At 34.2% G+C, this 17,209-nt stretch overlaps 1 protein-coding gene across 7 annotated transcripts in view; it reads right to left on the reverse strand.

Annotated features, from left to right (window-relative positions):
* The window catches only part of LOC103491455 (uncharacterized), a 37,933-nt gene that overhangs the window by 6,353 nt on the left and 14,371 nt on the right, over window positions 1-17,209 (reverse strand). For all 7 annotated transcript variants that reach the window (XR_007821111.1, XR_007821112.1, XR_538069.3 and 4 more), the window contains exons 15-27: window positions 11,936-12,317; window positions 11,661-11,845; window positions 11,463-11,535; window positions 10,252-10,393; window positions 9,984-10,153; window positions 9,040-9,396; window positions 6,909-7,076; window positions 6,505-6,795; window positions 4,351-4,527; window positions 3,506-3,769; window positions 3,156-3,254; window positions 1,638-1,822; window positions 936-1,271 (exon numbers count right to left, since the gene is read on the reverse strand). Coding sequence is in view for 2 of the 7 variants with exons in the window: in XM_051085119.1 (XP_050941076.1) it covers window positions 936-1,271; window positions 1,638-1,822; window positions 3,156-3,254; window positions 3,506-3,769; window positions 4,351-4,527; window positions 6,505-6,795; window positions 6,909-7,076; window positions 9,040-9,396; window positions 9,984-10,153; window positions 10,252-10,393; window positions 11,463-11,535; window positions 11,661-11,845; window positions 11,936-12,317 (2,829 nt within the window). In the remaining 5 variants the exon portion in view is untranslated. The remainder of the gene's footprint in view (window positions 1-935; window positions 1,272-1,637; window positions 1,823-3,155; window positions 3,255-3,505; window positions 3,770-4,350; window positions 4,528-6,504; window positions 6,796-6,908; window positions 7,077-9,039; window positions 9,397-9,983; window positions 10,154-10,251; window positions 10,394-11,462; window positions 11,536-11,660; window positions 11,846-11,935; window positions 12,318-17,209) is intronic.

Below are 17,209 nucleotides of genomic sequence, written 5' to 3' on the forward strand. Positions count from 1 at the left end.
AAATTAAGATGGTCAATCTTATGGTGCACAAGCATGCCTGTAATATTTCTATTAAAGTAACATGACTCTTTATAATAAGAGGATATGAAACTAATAGCATATCCAACAAACCAACAACGTAACTGGAAAGAAAATGGAGAAACCCTAAACCCTATTGTTTCTCTGATACAAGAAAGGCATAAACAAATAATACACAACATCGCAGTAGCTCTATCATCTATGCCATAGTAAATATGTTGGAGGCCCAAAACTTCATAGTTAGAGCATAGAAAATTAAGGTTTTCCTATTTCATTCTAAAATATTTGACAGAGGACTACTGGTAAATTTGGGTATAATTCTTCATTGCTACAAAATTATTGAACTGGAGCAGTGACATATAGCTCCTTTAGGCACAAGTGTTGCCAAATGCACCATATGAAGTTAATGAAATCCCTTGGCACTTCGGCGCCCGTGTCCAAACAATACATGAAATGTAGGTTAAATTGAATACTGCTTTGTCTCTCTATTTTTCAATATTAATAATAGTGAGACTCGTTTCCTTTTAAAAAAAATAGAGTAAATTGAATACTAGCATGCTTAAGGACACTACCTGCAGGGTGATCGCAAAGGAACGTTAGTTGCCATATTATGTCAAAAGAACATTGATATTCTTAATGAGAAATAGCAGATGAAATGCGCAATAGGTAAAAATTTGACTGGGCTTTGCAATATTTCATTTGGCAAACCAGTTTAGATAACACTCCTTAATGCAAATTGGTATTAGTCATCATTTAGATATTAAAGCAGCTTATTCTTTTGGCCAGGCATCCTTACAGATTCTCCAAGCAATGTTATGCTATGTATATTAGGGTATGAATTAACGAAACAATGTGAAAAACAGAAACCAAGATGATGTTTAGCTATGCTACTCTAATAAAAAAAGTTTCCTTCAAACCTTGAGACAAAAATAATTGGAATAACTGCTGCAAGATATCCACTCATAACGTCTGAGGCCATGGATGAATAGCTTTTCAACAAAAGAGCACAGGAAATTTGGTCATTCCTGTCCCCTGTATGAAGAGATGTACTATCTTCTACTAACTTCTGAACCTGAGATTGTGCTGAAAATTTCATGATGACTGCACAGGCAGCAGCAAAGGCACGTTTTGCAGCAATACTCTTCTCCTCCTTGACCACCGGAAACAACAACCTCAATAGCATATTTGTATATGGTTTGATATCAGGACCAACCTTTTGAACCAATAAGGTCACGAAGTTGGCAACACCAACCCTGTTAAAGAAAACAAAAAATTAAAGAAAAAAAAACATGCATGCATGCATACATACATACATACATACACACACAACAATACCGGAGGGCAATGAAAACGACAATGTTCAGTTTTGGGAATTGCGAACTCTATTTCTCGGCTATCCTCTATGATTCACCATACATTATTCAACTTCTCCCTCACCCCTCTTGCCATAACTTTATGTACATATCTAGTTCACGATTCTCATTCATAATCCCATCCACTAGATAAGGTATTAGCGACTTCCATATATTTTGAACAAGAAGGAAAAAGAATTGCACCAACTAGAAGGAAAGGAAAAACTCGAACTGTTCTTGAATAAAAGTTGAGATGTTTTGCCAGACCTAGTGTTGAGGCCTACTCCAGACCGAATCAAATGAGCAAGTCGAGGAATCAATGAATTTAGTGATTCGTCATCCACAACTTTTATGCATATGTCTAGAGTTTCCCACATAGGAGATCCCTTTGCAATTGAAATTCTGAGATTCTCAAGCTTATCTGTTTGCACTCCAACATTTGCTGCATGCAACTGTAAAGAACAAAAAATTGAGTAACGCTACCAAAAATGGAAAAAATTAAACGATCCTAGATTTTGACACTGAACTTTAATCTATACCCACTCAAATATTTCAATGAAACCATTATATTTTTCTCTTTTTTCATTTCTACAAGAAACAACCACCCAATAAAGAAGAGGAAATTGTACAAACAAAACTTGTTCCTCAATCCAAACATTTTTCAGAAAAGATGTTTAATGTTCTTGCAAGAAAATTTCCATAGAGCTTTATGTTCGTGGAAACCATATTACCAAATGGCTACGAGCTACCATGCAAGACATTAGAAAAGTTGAAGGATAACAAAGTGGTGAAATCTGTGAAACTAAAGCAAGCAAAATGAGTTTCCAGCCTTCAGAAAACTACCTGTTTCCCCATCGATATAATCTTAAATCCATTCTAGGTAGACAGAAACTTCGTTCACTTGAGATAATATCCAGCAAAAATTGAAACGAAATGTACACTTTTTTTTTTTTTTTAATTAGCATTATATTAAGTTGGTTTGTTACAAGAAATGATGACATAGAAATTTCGTGTAGAGAGAGGTAGGCAAATGTGTGTTTGTTTGGCTTGTCCTTTGCTCAAGAGTCAAAAGGGAGACAAAATTTCTTCAAATCAGTTGGGATTTCACTTAGGTGCTGCTTGTTCTTATAGAAAATGTATTATACACTGAATAATCAGTATGCACCCATGGTAATTGATTGATCTCTTGCAGTATAAACGACTTCTTAAATTTTACCCGAAGGATGTGTTCCAGAAACTTTCAACTCTATTGAATTGACGGTCATGAATGTTGAGCATCTTTTTCAAAAAAACTAGAAATGGATTTATCAACACCTTGGAATATCTGAACTTTATCCTAAATTCCTAATCTCTTCTGCTTCTGCTGGTTTTATAGAAACAGCAGACTGGCCTAAAAGCAAACAAGGGAAAACTCCCATATTATAACAGTAATTAAGGGAAAAAAGAGATTTTCCAGCAATATCCGAGTAAAATGCAGCAATTATGAGTATAAGAAGGGGAACAACATAAAACAAATAAATGCAACATTAACCTCCAGATCTGTTGCCTTTCAGATGACCTCCTACTCCTAGTCTACTAATTCAAACCACCCAAGCATTCCAAAGGGAATACCTCAGTTCTATAATCCAACATACACCAAGTATTTCAGCTTTCTAACCTCAACTTCTGAATTAATGCCTAAGCCATACATCTAGACAAATAGAGTTTACAAAAGAATTCATAGTCATACATCTAGAGCAATAGAGCTTACGAAAGAATTCGGGCCAAACAAATTAACAAACCAACCTCAATATAGTTGAGTCCCTGATCTTCAAGGCTAGATAAGCTTTCGAGCATGCAACAGACCAAATCAGATAACTGTGGACGAATAGCAAGTCCTGCACCCTGCAAATAAGGAGACAGGAACAGGGTCTTCAGAAAAGAAGCACAGCCTCACAAATGTTCAAGAACTAAAAAAGAAAAAGAAAAAGAAGAAAAGGATAGCCGATAATATATGCCTTCATTGAAATGAAGAATTAAATCCTAATCTATGAACATTGACATCAAGATCAACTTTTTCTTCCTAGGCTTAAACTTTGGATACTGCTGGAAAAGAAATACAAAACACAGGAAGAGGAATTCAAGACAAAACTAACCTTTGCAAGCTTCATCACTACACCAATGGATGCTTTGCGAACGCTATCAACTTTGCTCATCATTCCTTCAGAAAGAAGAAAGGGGAGAACAGTGTTCATCGCCTTACTAGCATCTCCCAGTCCTGTTAAAGAGACATCACAGAGTCTTATTGTTAATGAAGTAATGGCACGACATAGCTTGTCTCCAGAGTTTCGAACAGTCTCCTTAATGTCATCCATGGCTCGAAATGCTACTGACCATAGCTTTTCCAGATGCTTCTCTACCTACATGAAAAAGAGTTAATAATGTATGCCATTTATAATTAAAGAAGAAAAGAATGCCACACCTGCAAGCCTTAGAAAGATTAATAATGAGAAAGAAACTATCCATAGATCTCATATGACTAAACGGTATTTTTTAGATTGATGTTGAGGTATTTTGCTTGATCTTCCATGAGAGATTTGATATTTATTTTATATCCAAATTCTGGACCAAATTGTAAGCTGAAAAATTTGAAGAAAAACGAGTGTCCAAATCTAGGAAAATAATTAAAATGTTGAATAACACCAGATAAGTCGCTGCAATATATAAAGAATTTTAATTCATATGTCATATATTTGTTAATATATGTTGTATATGCAATTGTCAAAAGAAGAAAACATTATTCACAAGGTAAAATCCCTCTTTGTTCAGTTTGAGCGACCTGCAGAGAGCACCCATGGAACTTGAAGACTTACACACCTCTGAGCTAAGATCCAAATTTCATCCACTCTCACTTTTCATTAAACAAGCATGACGGCTTAAACAAACTTATGTTGTCAACTAAAATGATTCTTAGGACATCCACAGCCAATATGATAGCTACCTGACTAAATTTTCGTCCTTGTATAATGTCAGCAAGGGCAAGACAAGATGCTTCTCGTGACCGCCAAAGCCTAGATCCACTTTGTGTTATTAAATCAGTTATTATAAGATCTAAATTTTCATCGATCGTTTTCTTCGAGTCGTCCACTAGTGATTTCCAAATATGTGCCATTGCATCCTAGAAAATCACAAGAATGAAGATTATTTTAAGCCAAACTTTTGAGGATGGTAACTTAACGAAAAAGTAGTGCACACATTGGACTAATGAAATAAAGTATGCTAGAAACATATTAACTTTCATCTCACCATAATGAAGTGATTTAAAAGAGGTGGCTTAAAGTCGATGCATTACCACATATATGAATTTAGTATGGACAAAAGCAAATAGAAAACCAAATTCCATGTTATAGAGTCATTACTTTCTTATAACTATTTGTCTAATTCAGTTCTGTTGTGAAACACGATTATAGAGTGAATGTATAAATAAGATAGAATTTCTTTATCATGATTTCTGCATTATCCAAAGCCCTCTGTCCCTAATGAATTTAATAATAACAGCTGGCTATTCTTTTTATACAGATACTATAAATATCTTTGGTAGGACTTCTAATGTAAAATGGAAACAAAGCTTTTTATTGAAATAATAAGTTCCAATAACTACTTTGTCTTCGGGTTTATTCTCTTTTTGTAATTTCATATCATCAATGAAACTGTTTCTTATAAAAAAGTCACATAATTTGAAGTTTATATTTATCTTACTCATAAAACTTCAATAGCATAGACTTCTATCCTTTGTATATTAGCAAATATAAATTCTAAGGAACAAAACTCAATTTGACTCTACTAAATTAGCGAGTCACTTCATCCTTTTAATTTCAGTATATTAAACTCGGACCTTAATATATTCTCCAATAAAGACAAAAAGTTACCCTTGAACCAACAAACCAACAGATCACACAAAATTCAACCTACAACATACAGAAAATCAAGTAACAAAATGCCCAACTACAACCACAATAACATATAAACTTCACTATAAAATAAAGTAGTAGAAAAATCCCTACAATTCAACCACAACATGCCCAAATCCAGTTACGTTTAGTATAGGAATGTATTAGTTTCAGATTTTATAAAAGGTTAGACAAAAATGTAGTTCCAAAACTTCTACCCTAAAGCCCTTCCACAGATAATATATATTTCTATCCTTTAATAAATAATAAGTAATAAATAATAAAACAATTATGCTATTCGTGCGGTTAAATCATGTTGATCAAAGTCTATGTAAAATAATATTAGAGCGTACAATTTGTTTAAATATTTAACAGAGGTCTTTCTCATCATTAATATTTTAAAGTATATTTGCACATCAAAGAATACTGGTGTAAGCTCACACTACTCATTAGTTTATATAGTTATAATTAAACTAAAAGGGTAGTTTAAACTTCATATAATATGAAAATATCTACAATTATAGCAAAATATCATAATCTGTTTGTGATAAACCACAATAGACCAAGATAGACCACTTCAGGTATCTATCATCTTGATCAATTATAGATAGACCGTGATATTTTGGTTCATTTTACTATATTTGAAAATAGAGCTAATTTTAAAGCACTAGAAATTTCTTCTTATGCTATTATTTTTTCAAGTTTTTTTAATTACATCAAGAAATTACACTACATTAATAAGAATAACCGGTTTGCTATAAATTAACAGATGGGATGAAAAAGAAAAAAAAAAGCGTAAAGCTGCCCTGAGCAGTTACTTAGTACTGCATGTCATTCAACCCCCGATCAAACATTCCATATAATCAAAAGGAAATTGTTTTCAATGACACAAATTCTGAAAATATTTACAAATATAGCAACATATCACAATTTATCTACGATAGACTACGATAGACTTCTTTTGTGTCTCTCGTTATAGATAGGCACGGATAGTGGTTTATCTTTGGTCTATTGTGGTCCATCGTAGATAGAACGTGATATTTTGCTATATTTCGTAAATATTTTGGTTCATTTTGCTATATTTGAAAATAAGCTTATGATAAATCATAAGATTGAATGAGAAACACTATACAATCAATTGTTAACTCCTGAACTAGATTTACTGTTGATTTCATCGAAGGCATGAGAGGTTGCATATGAATTACCTGCACATTTTTGTCAGGATCATATTGGTATCGAACAAGCCTTGGAATCAATGAATGCAAATAAGGCTTCAATGCATCCTCAGCTTGCTTTGCTATCTTAGAGAACCCAAAGGCAGCACCTCTCTTGGAGTTCAATGATGCTTGGTGGTTCGCTAGGTCCATAAACTTATAAATTAAGTCTGGTTGTCCCATCTCATTCGCCAAACTGCAAAGTTCCTTATAAGTGCTTATCTTTCCCCCACTAGGATTTTCACCGATTGATTCTTGAAAAACTTCAGTGTCTTCAACAAGCTGATAAATAAATACGTGAGTCTCTGATTCACCACCAAAAATACAAAAGGGAGTACATAGGGAAAGGAAAAAGAAAAGAGACAACAAATATAGAGATCAAAACACTGGCTTACTTTAATTGCTCTTTTTTTCTTCCCTGAACCAGTCAGAGTGCCGACAAGAGCATTTACCAAGTTTGTCTTCATTGATGAATCACCCAATTCATACACAATGCTCATTCCTTGTGAAGCCAACTCCTGTACAAGTTCATTCTGCTCACCCAAAAGATTTAAGAAGGCTTCCTGCATACGGATAAACACATATATCTTTAGAATGTGCAATGGACAAGATATTATAAACTCATCAAGATTCAAATTTTTCAGTGCCAAGTCTAAAAACTAAAAACACATCAGAGATGCAACTAATAATTCATAAATTAAATTTGTTGATTTTACTGACTTGAATTATTACTTCCATTTCACATGCCAATTTGTAGCGATGGAATAATAATTAAATTGAAAAGTTAACAAAATCACCAAATTCAAATATTGTAGCGAGAAGGTCTACCTCCAAACATCTGGAGCGAAAAAGAGATGTAGCTCAACCCCAGATGAGAGCAACTGAAAGAGAATCTAAATTCTAATAAACCCATCTATTGAAGATGGGAATATAAGTATTTCTTGAGCGAATATTATTTTACTTTAGAAACTGATAAAATATATTTTATTTAAAAATTTAAAAAATAATAATAATAAAATATTACCACTTCAGCTTCAGTTACATATTTAACAGGAAATTGGATTGAGGGACCGAAATGATACTACACACAAACTTCATAGGTTAAAATGTCAAATTTGAAAGTTAGGGATCCAATGCAACCTAACCCAAACCTCAAGGACCAAAAGTGTACACTTTTTTTTTCAATTAATATTTCCTCAGCTCTGTTTCACAGCCAATATGGTTTGAATCTTTTGTTGGCCTTTTGACTCTTAATCTCAAATTAATTAATTAATTTTAATTAATCAATTAATTAATGTTTTGATGATAACACATCTGAATTTTTTATTGACAATTTTATTATTTTGATTAGTCCATAACATAGAGCTCGGAACAATGATTCTCAGTCTCTGGTGCCTCTTGAATCACCCAAATCGGAGTTCAAACGAAGAAAATATTTCTAAAAAAAGCTTAACCAAAAAATATCCGAAATGGTGACATGGCGGCCAAATAATCAAATTGAACTAATTAGAGAAAGCCACTTGAAGCAATGGAGAAGCAACACATGTGGCTTTTGTTTTTTTGTTTTTTTTGTTTTTTGGATTGGCTTTTAAAAAAAAATGAATTTAATACTATTATTTATCTTTGTGTCTAACAGCTAGTTTTTTAAAAAGATAATGAGCTTGTTTTTTTTGGGCTTTAAAACAAATTATTTTAAAAACGATATATTATTATATGATTTGTGTTTTTGTCTAACGGCTAATTGAGTCTAAATCTCAACCATTCAACTTTCCTTCACTTACATCCAATGACCCAAAATGATTTTGGATTTCAATATCTTTCTCCTCTTTTTAAATACTTCATTTTCCCCCAAATTTTTAACAACTTTGTTAACTTTACGGTCCTCAAGAATTGCAGAAGTCACCATTGTTATTCTCTCTAAAGCTTCCAATTCTCAATCTTTTCATCTTGTCCTCAAGAGAATTCTTATTGTATTGTAAGCTTAAAATTGTATACTCCGTCTTTTTAGAGAGTTTTCTTTTGTATATTTTAAAACTTCAACATATTGTGACGGTTGGATCTTAACCCGTGGAAAGAATCAAGTTTGCTCTTGAATCCGAAAAATGAGCAAGTAGCGGTTCGACTCTAATACGTGGAGAGAGTCAAAAGAAGGTTTTCAATCAAAATCCCAAGAGGTGCTTGGGAAAGTGGATGTAGTTCAACTGAACCACTATAAAATTGTGGTGTCTTCTTCTCCACCTCTTTTCTAATTAATTTTGCATTTAATTTTAGTTGCATATTCTTGTTGCTTGAGATTAATTGTTACTCTGTGACATACTTTTTTTTCAATCTTGCTATTTAACATAAATTAGCTAAAGTTTTTTTATTTAATTTAAAAATTATCTAATTAGTTTAATTTTGGCATATTTACAAAAAAAAAAGTTTAATTAAACCCTATTCACCCCTCTAAGGTTGCCATACCGGTCCAACATCTTTCAGAAGGAGGAATGAATATTATTCCCTTAAATATGCTTATTAGAAACAGACCTGAATTTGTGGAAGGAGTTGCTGGATGGCTGGATGATTACCACAATACATTGCAAGTGATACGAGCCAGACTGCTCCAGCACAGCGCTCTTCTTTCCTTGTACTGTATAAGAGATCATCAAACAATTTTTTGGTTATCGAATCTCTAACTGTAGCATGAAATTTTTCAGTGGTTTCATCTGTTCCTGCTACGTTGCACTTATATTTTAGCAAATAGGAGTTCACATCTCCGCCAAGAAAGTTTGATGCAGAAGAAAGAGATGCATAATTGGTTTTGAGAATCACATCAGCGGTCACAGGAACACCACCCCATAGAAAGGACAAAGCCTCCCCAGCAGCAAAAAGAATATCTTCAACCTGAAATTGGCAGTGCAGGAAGTCATATAATGTATAAGATTTGATCATATACAAAATAGGATGTTACAAGGAAGAACTTGCCATAAGTTGTCCTCAACTAACAAGGAAATAGAACTTTATAGCACAAACTATTAGCGCAGGGGAGAAAGCATAAGAATGAAGATCGGATGAAGATTTGATTCCCACAAAATTTTACTTTTTCTAAAAAGGGAAACAACGTTTTTTATTAAAGAAGAAAAGATTATCAGATAGAGAAATAATAGACTTCATAGGAGTAGACTGAGAAAAGAAAAAAAGAGCAAAATAGAAATAACACCCAAAAAATAAAAACAAATAAAACACAAGGATACTATACAAATATGAATAAAATTTGTCCTAAAAGTTTTAGTTTGAACTCCTATCTCATATTACTTACCTAAAAGTTCAATGTGATAATTATATGATTACATAAAATGTACACAAGGAAGTTCCTACCTTTCTAATTAGGTTAGGATAAAAGAAAATAGAATTAAATTACACTAATTGCCCATTCGCTAAAAATAAAAACAAGCTTAGGTAAGTAAAAATAACAGGTAGATAAAATTCACCTTGCACCGGCACAGATGGAAAATTAAATCCAGGGAAACATTTAGACATGTTGATGATGTTTCCTTGAAACATACATGTCCAATGGATAAAAGAATCTTCTGAATTGCATTAATATCATCACCCAACAATAGCTTGCTCAACTTGTCACGTAAAATCGTCAAAACATCAACTGCATCCAGTTTAGTTAAGTATATAAGTACATAGAAAAAAACCACAAAGCACGAACAACAAAACCCTAGAACTCCCAACTGGGATAACTATGATTACCTGTCTCAGAATTACTACTAAGTGGTGGCAACGGTATACGCAACCCTATATGACCAATGGCCTGCATTGCCACCGAGGATATTGCTGCAGTCTCAGAATTAACAACGCCAACCAAACACTTGAGCGTATCCTCAAGCAATGTCTGAGTAATATGTGAAAAACTTAAAGTTAATGACTGTATCTCTAGGCAATAAATAAACTTGAGATGAGATCTAATTAACATAAATATAAGTAGAATCTATTAGTAATAATCTCTCTTATTCAGAATATATATGGCATAATTATAAATATGATATAATAGACGGGACCAATAATTATAAATATGACAAAATGATGAAATTTATTGATGAGTATCTTGAATAGCCTTCTACTTCAACATTTAAGTACAATCCAATATAAGGTAATATTAGATCGAAAAAGTAATGAGTGTGTGAATAACTATGCTAACTGTTCTCCTATGTCACTCAAGATGTTATATAGGGAACAAAGAAAACAATGCTTTTTTTTTTTTTTTTTGGTAAAGCCAAAGGGAGAACTTATCCGACTTTCTGGTTCTAAGCCAGTCGTATATTTGGTTTGGGAGAAAATAAATATTTTTTAAGGATACTGTTCTGAAGAATTAAATATTGAGCACCATAAGCTTTATTCTAATATCTGGGCTTCTACTAGCAACGAATTTTCAAGGCATCTGTCATTTTCTTACAACTAAGGATAAACTTGTCAGACGGTTCTGCACCTTTTTGCTTGAAGGTGAAAGTGATAGCTGGAGCTGGCAATCCTAAGCATTTTCAATTCCTAAAATAAAGTTAAACTTTTCATGAAAAGAAAGAAAGAAAGGAACTCGAGAATATGTGGATATTGATGAAGAATGTACAAAAAACATAGGGCCTAAATGAATAACTAAGAACAAGGATTACAAAATGCAATAAGAAGTCCAATCTTAAAAGGAGAAAAAATTAAAACAAACTTTCCATTGATTAATAAAGAAACTGAAAGAATATATTGACACTCTTCTAGAATAAAAACACAAGATATAGAGGTAATTTTATGCAACACGGAAAATCCATCTCCCATCCAGCAACAAAAACTTATATCTTCATGTCAGAAGAAAGAAAGAAAGAAAGAAGGGAAGGGAGGAAAAGCGAGCGAGCACACAGAATAAAATATTGACAAGAAATTTGGTAGGGAGAAAGAGAAATTAATCAACTTACTATTGGTGTTTTGGAAACACAATCTGCAGTAACAAATCCTATAGCACATAGCAATCCATGCTGAGTCTCAAACCTGCAGAATAAACAAATCCAAGAATAAACTCAAAATACAAAAGACAGAAATATGACCTTTTTGTTTCCTATATAAGAGAGAAACATGATTCTTAAATCTCCATTTCCATCTAGTACTGCTTCCACCTTAAATTATGTGCTCCATGAATTGAGGTCAATAGTCCTTCAAGAACAGATGATGATGCTGACGTTGTCAGTGCAGAAGAAGCTATTCCAAGTAAGCGTGCTGCAGATTCACGAGTATCGATATCTATGTGACTAAGAAAGCTCTTTATCCAGGAAACCTTTGATGCATAATGTTTTGATATCACCTGTATAGAATAACCACACCACCACAAGAACATCAAGCAAAGTGAAAACATGAATATGGCTGGAGATAGTTTAAAGAAAAAGCAACCCACCTCTGGTAAATAAGATCCAATGGTAATCAATGCCTTGAAAGCAGTAGAATGCAACTCAACAGAGCCCTCATATGCCATGGCATGTTCTAAAAATAGGCACATAGTTTCCACAGAAGACTCATTAGTAGATGACGGTTCAAAAGAATCATCATACTGCAACTCTGCCTCAAAGCATTGTAGCAAAAATTTTATCATTGCGATGTATGTTTGAGCTGGAAAAAGAAGCCGTTGTTCCCTCAACTCAGTTGAACATAACAACAATGGCTGTTGCTTAATAATGTAATCTAGCATGACCCCAAAATTTGGATATTTAACGTCATGAGTTTGAGTTGTAGTTCGGGCTTCACCTTTTGCTCCAAAAAGGCCCTCAAGGGCCATTTCCCTAAAAGAAAGAGTAATTTAAGAAATCGGGTCCCATCAACAAACATCGAGAGAATGGGAAAAGGAAGAAGCTAAGAGAAAGGAAATAAAAAAAAAAGACGATAAGACAAGAATTTGAAAAGCGTACTGCAGGCAACAAATGTATCTCTTGTTTTCGTTTGATAAAAAAACATTCACTATAAAAAGAGTGAGAGAGCACGCGAGGAGGGAAAAATGGGACCAACTGAACAAGTAATCTCCTCCCAAGCACTCAAGAACGGAAATTTAAAAAAGGAACCAAATTGAAAATAAGGGCAGTTCAAGGGAGCCTCAAAGAAGTTTGTGTTGGGAATTGAAGCCAAAACTCCAAGCCCACATTTTGGCCCAACTCATTTACTTAACCAATAAGCTTGCCAATTAAAATTGAAGGTGATTTTTTCTTTAAAATAAAAACGGATAAGTGCGGTGGAGGAAGAAAATAAAGTTGCTTATCTCGCTTCTAATAAACTTCTATAAGCAAGTATTCTAATGGGTTAATTTAAAGGTTTTAATTGAAAGAAGAAATCAAAAGGCGGTGGCTTCATCTATTAAAGGAGATAAATTTTAGAAGAAATTTTGTGCACACGTGTGTCATGAAGTACACAGGGCCGTAAGCCTTTCTTGCCGAAAGTTGAGAAATACCACCCAACCAAATTTTAATTCCAGTGTGTTATTTTAGTATGGGAGTGAGAAATTGGGTTTAGGGTTTCTTTTGTTGTTTATTTCAAGTTACCAATTTGTTGGTACTTGAATTCAAATAGTTCTTGTTGGGCTATTTGGGAAGAGAGATTTGTAAGCATGTTCGGGGTGTCTTTTCAATCTACATAATATTAGAAATTGCAGTTGCAGAAGACCAAACGTAGTCCCAAGTTTGGGGCAAACCAGTATAATTTTCAGTATTCTTCTTCTTTTTCCCTGTGCTTTATCATTTACAATTTCATAGTCGATTGCTTAGTTGGCTCTAACCTGTGAAATGGAAATTTGAGATATAATTTAGTTCAATTCGCATTTATTTATATCTCGTGTAAATTCCCAACAATTTGGTGAAATGTTACTCAAGAGAAAATGATGTGCTGTACCACTCTCAATATACGTTAAGCTCTCTATTTCTATCTTTAACAGCCTATTGATTCTTTTAATCTAGAGATCCCAAAGAATGGTTTTAGTTGAAGGAGTCCACAAAATGCTAGCATTTCCTTAAATACAGCAATTGGGTAAGAGTTTTGGAGGGGTAATATTCATATTATTGTGTATACTGTATACATTAAGTCTTATCAAACACGTTAGAGTCTAGACCAACTAACTGAAGCCAAAGACCATCCCAGAAACAAGCTATCTGTGGATTCTTCCTCGCTACCACAGTTTAGACATACCCGGGGGAATAAAACTGAGAAATTTTCTGAGTCTATCGTCAGCATCTAAAGAAAAAATAAAATAATGTACCTCCTCTTTGAAGCATGAAATTCTAAATGAAATGGCCAACTATCTTTACAGGAAAATCGATATTTTCAATTTATAACAGTACCCAATATGCTAATTTGGTTATGTCAGATGGTTTTCTAAGAAATCCTCAGTCATCGATTTTTCTTTCCATAGAGAATGTTCTTCCATGCAACACTTACTGTTTTAAATGTACAAAGATAACATACCTGCGTAAGGAAGTTAGAAAATACAATCCTGGTTATGCAAGCCCAATATTTCTCTTCCTCCTTTACTTGCTTCTTCTCTTCTTTCCTACTTGCATAAGTTCTTAAGTCACATGTACATGTGCTGACAAAACCTTCTTTTTCTCTTCCCCCACTCCCTCAGTTAGGAGGAAGTTTGAAGCCTGGATAGGTTTTTTCCTCATCTCAGTCACTGTTGGGGATAATAGTATATCAATCTAAATTAATCAACTAAATTCAGTCAATATTATCCAACAATCCCAGATCAAATTCGAGTTCCAAATTATACGGAATAACCAATTTGTAACTTGCTAGCTTAAAAGAATAAATAAACCAACCTAAGCTTTCAAGCAACACGAACGATAATAAAATAAGTTGAAGGGAAGAGAGATGACACCCAGTTTATATTGGTTCACCCAGTGTGGGCTACTTCCAGTTCTCTACTACCAGTGCCGGTTCCACTAAAATGGTCAGGGAGAATAGTACAAGAGTTTACAATGCTCAAGAATGATTTCTCTCCAATTTTCTTGTTCATGAATAACTCTTATGAAGTTTTTGTTGGAACTACTCAATCATTGGTTGCCAGAAAATCATCAATTTAGAGTTACCACCAAGGGGAAGGCCAGTGAAGCTGGCCATTGTCCCGTCTTACACCCAAAAATAGACAACATCCAATCCAGATCATCATCGGAGATATGAATGTCAAGGAGCTCACTTTTAGAGAGATTAATAGATAAACCAGAAGCTTGTTCAAAGACATGAATAATCTTAAACAAGCATGTAGGGGCAGCACATTCAGCAGCGGAAAAGAGCAAAGTGTCGTCAACAAATTGCAAGTGATTTAGGATAAAACTCGAAGCACCAATGGAGCAAGTGGCTATCAAATTTTGGTCCAACAGACGACTTAAGCAATCGAAAACCAATATAAAAAGAAAAGGAGAAAGAGGATCACTTTGTCTAATGCCGAAAGTAAGGATTATTTTACCACGAGGTATACCATTAATAACAATGGAAAATTTTGCACTAGAGACACATCCATGAATTCACTTACACCAAAACCTTCCAAAGCCTTTAGCCTGAAGAATTGCATCTAAAAAGTCCCAATCGACCGTATCAAAAGCTTTTTCAAGATCAAGTATAATAATCACACCTTTCTTCGTTACATGCAATGTCAGTCAAGCCTTTATTCAAAGAAATATGGTTTGAAAGAAATCAACACGTTTTCCACAATATGGCTTCAGTATGGTCCAATCAATTTGGGATGTTTAAATGCTTCATAATGGTGCTCCATGGTCAAAGGATTCCAAGATTATTCCACATAGGACATTCATCTCAACTAGCAAGCTTTTATTGTTTAGTCATTTTGAGTCCAACTAGGGAGAGCTAGGAAAGGGCCCTATCTCAGCCCAATTTAGATTTGTCTTTTAGTCTTTTGTTCATGATAGGCTACTAATGTAAAGGTCTCATGTTTTGGACTTTTACTAGTTCTATGTCATTTCACTTCTATATTTTTCGAATATGACAAGGACGCTAAAGGGGTATCAACCAAGTTGAAATGTCCAGATGCGTCTACTGATCCCTAGTTCTTTAATTGCTCATTTTACAACCCTATAACCCTCTTGTATCTTGAGCTCTGCCTCATTTTGTAACAAATGAGATTTGTTTCCTTTAAAAAAAAATCATCCACTAATTCATTAGCCATAAATGATGCATCTAGAATCTGTCTATTTTCAACAAAAGCAAGCTGATTTAGAGCAATGGTAGATGGAAGAACCTGTTTCAATCGATTCGATACGACCCAAGCAATAATCTTGTAAGCACGCGGGATGAGGCTGATCGGCCAATAACCAAAGATCATTCTAGCATCCAATTTCTTTGGAATGAGACAAATATAGGTTTCATTTAGGGAGACACTGATAATTCCGAAGTCAAAAAAATAATGGACCATATTCATAATGTCGTCTTTTAAAGTAGTCCAAAAAAAATTTAAAATTTTTGCTATAAATCCATCAGGACTAGGAGACTTAATAGCACCAAGAGAAGAGATAGCCAAGAAAACCTCTTCTTCAGAAAACGAGCGTTCAAGACCAACAGCATTATTATTCGAAATCGGATTCCAATTCACATTTATTGGTAGAAACTGAGAACCAGCCTTCTTAGTAAAGAGATTTTTGTAGAAATCGCAAAATTCAGATTCAATATTGTCCATAGCCAATAGGCTTCAACCGTTTTTGGAGAGAATTTCAGAAATCGAACTTTTCCTTTTACAAGCAGCAACAATACCATGAAAAAAACGAGTGTTTTCATCCCCCTCTGTGAACCATTTAAGTTTACTACGTTGCCGCCATTGGATGTGCTCCTGTGCAGCTAATTGTTCAATTTGTTCCCTCAGTGAACGACTTTGTGGATAATTGTTCTGCAGAAAGTTGAGCCTTGTTGCCTATATTATCCAACTCTCGGAGTTAAGAGATAAGGGATGGTAATTTAGTTGTCTCTCTACGATTGATTGTTATTCCATGAATGAAGAAAATTTTTTAATGCTTTGAGCTTCATCATCAATCCATGTCTAGGCCAACCAGCAACCCTATTGTTTGTCCTTCAAGTATCCACAAGTGGCCAAAATGATGGAGTAGAGAACCAGGAGTTCCCAAATCTGAAAGGGCATGGACCCCAATCAATATCACATTATCACTTGCAGTCATAGCAAAAGGAAAATGATCCGAAGTGACACGATCTAATCGACATACTTGAAAGGATCCAAATTTAGTAGCACAAATGTCAGTAACCAAAAAACAATCAATTAAGGACGCATATTTGGTACGTCCAGAGCTGAATTAAGTGTAGGTTGCATTTTTTCAAGGCACACCCCTTAAATGATAATTAGCAATCCATTGGTTGAAAAGCCGAATGTTATTTGTAACAGATTGATCATATGATTTCTCCCATGACCATCTAGTTATATTAAAATCACCACCAATAATCCAAAAATCGCCTCCCAATCCCGCCAAACCATCAAGTTCCTACCAAAAATTTGAGTGATAAAAACTAGCGAATGGGTCATATGCAGTTGAGAGCCAAAAAGAAAAACCATCAGACAAGGAAATATGTATAGAAACTATATAAAGGCCCTGTATAACCTCATGAAATCAGGTGCACACCATAAAATAAGGAGACCACCTGAAATATCAATCGCATCAAGCTACGTCCAGCC

The sequence above is a fragment of the Cucumis melo genome, chromosome 5, assembly GCF_025177605.1.
Source record: "Cucumis melo cultivar AY chromosome 5, USDA_Cmelo_AY_1.0, whole genome shotgun sequence".
In the NCBI taxonomy this organism is placed as follows: Eukaryota; Viridiplantae; Streptophyta; class Magnoliopsida; order Cucurbitales; family Cucurbitaceae; genus Cucumis; species Cucumis melo.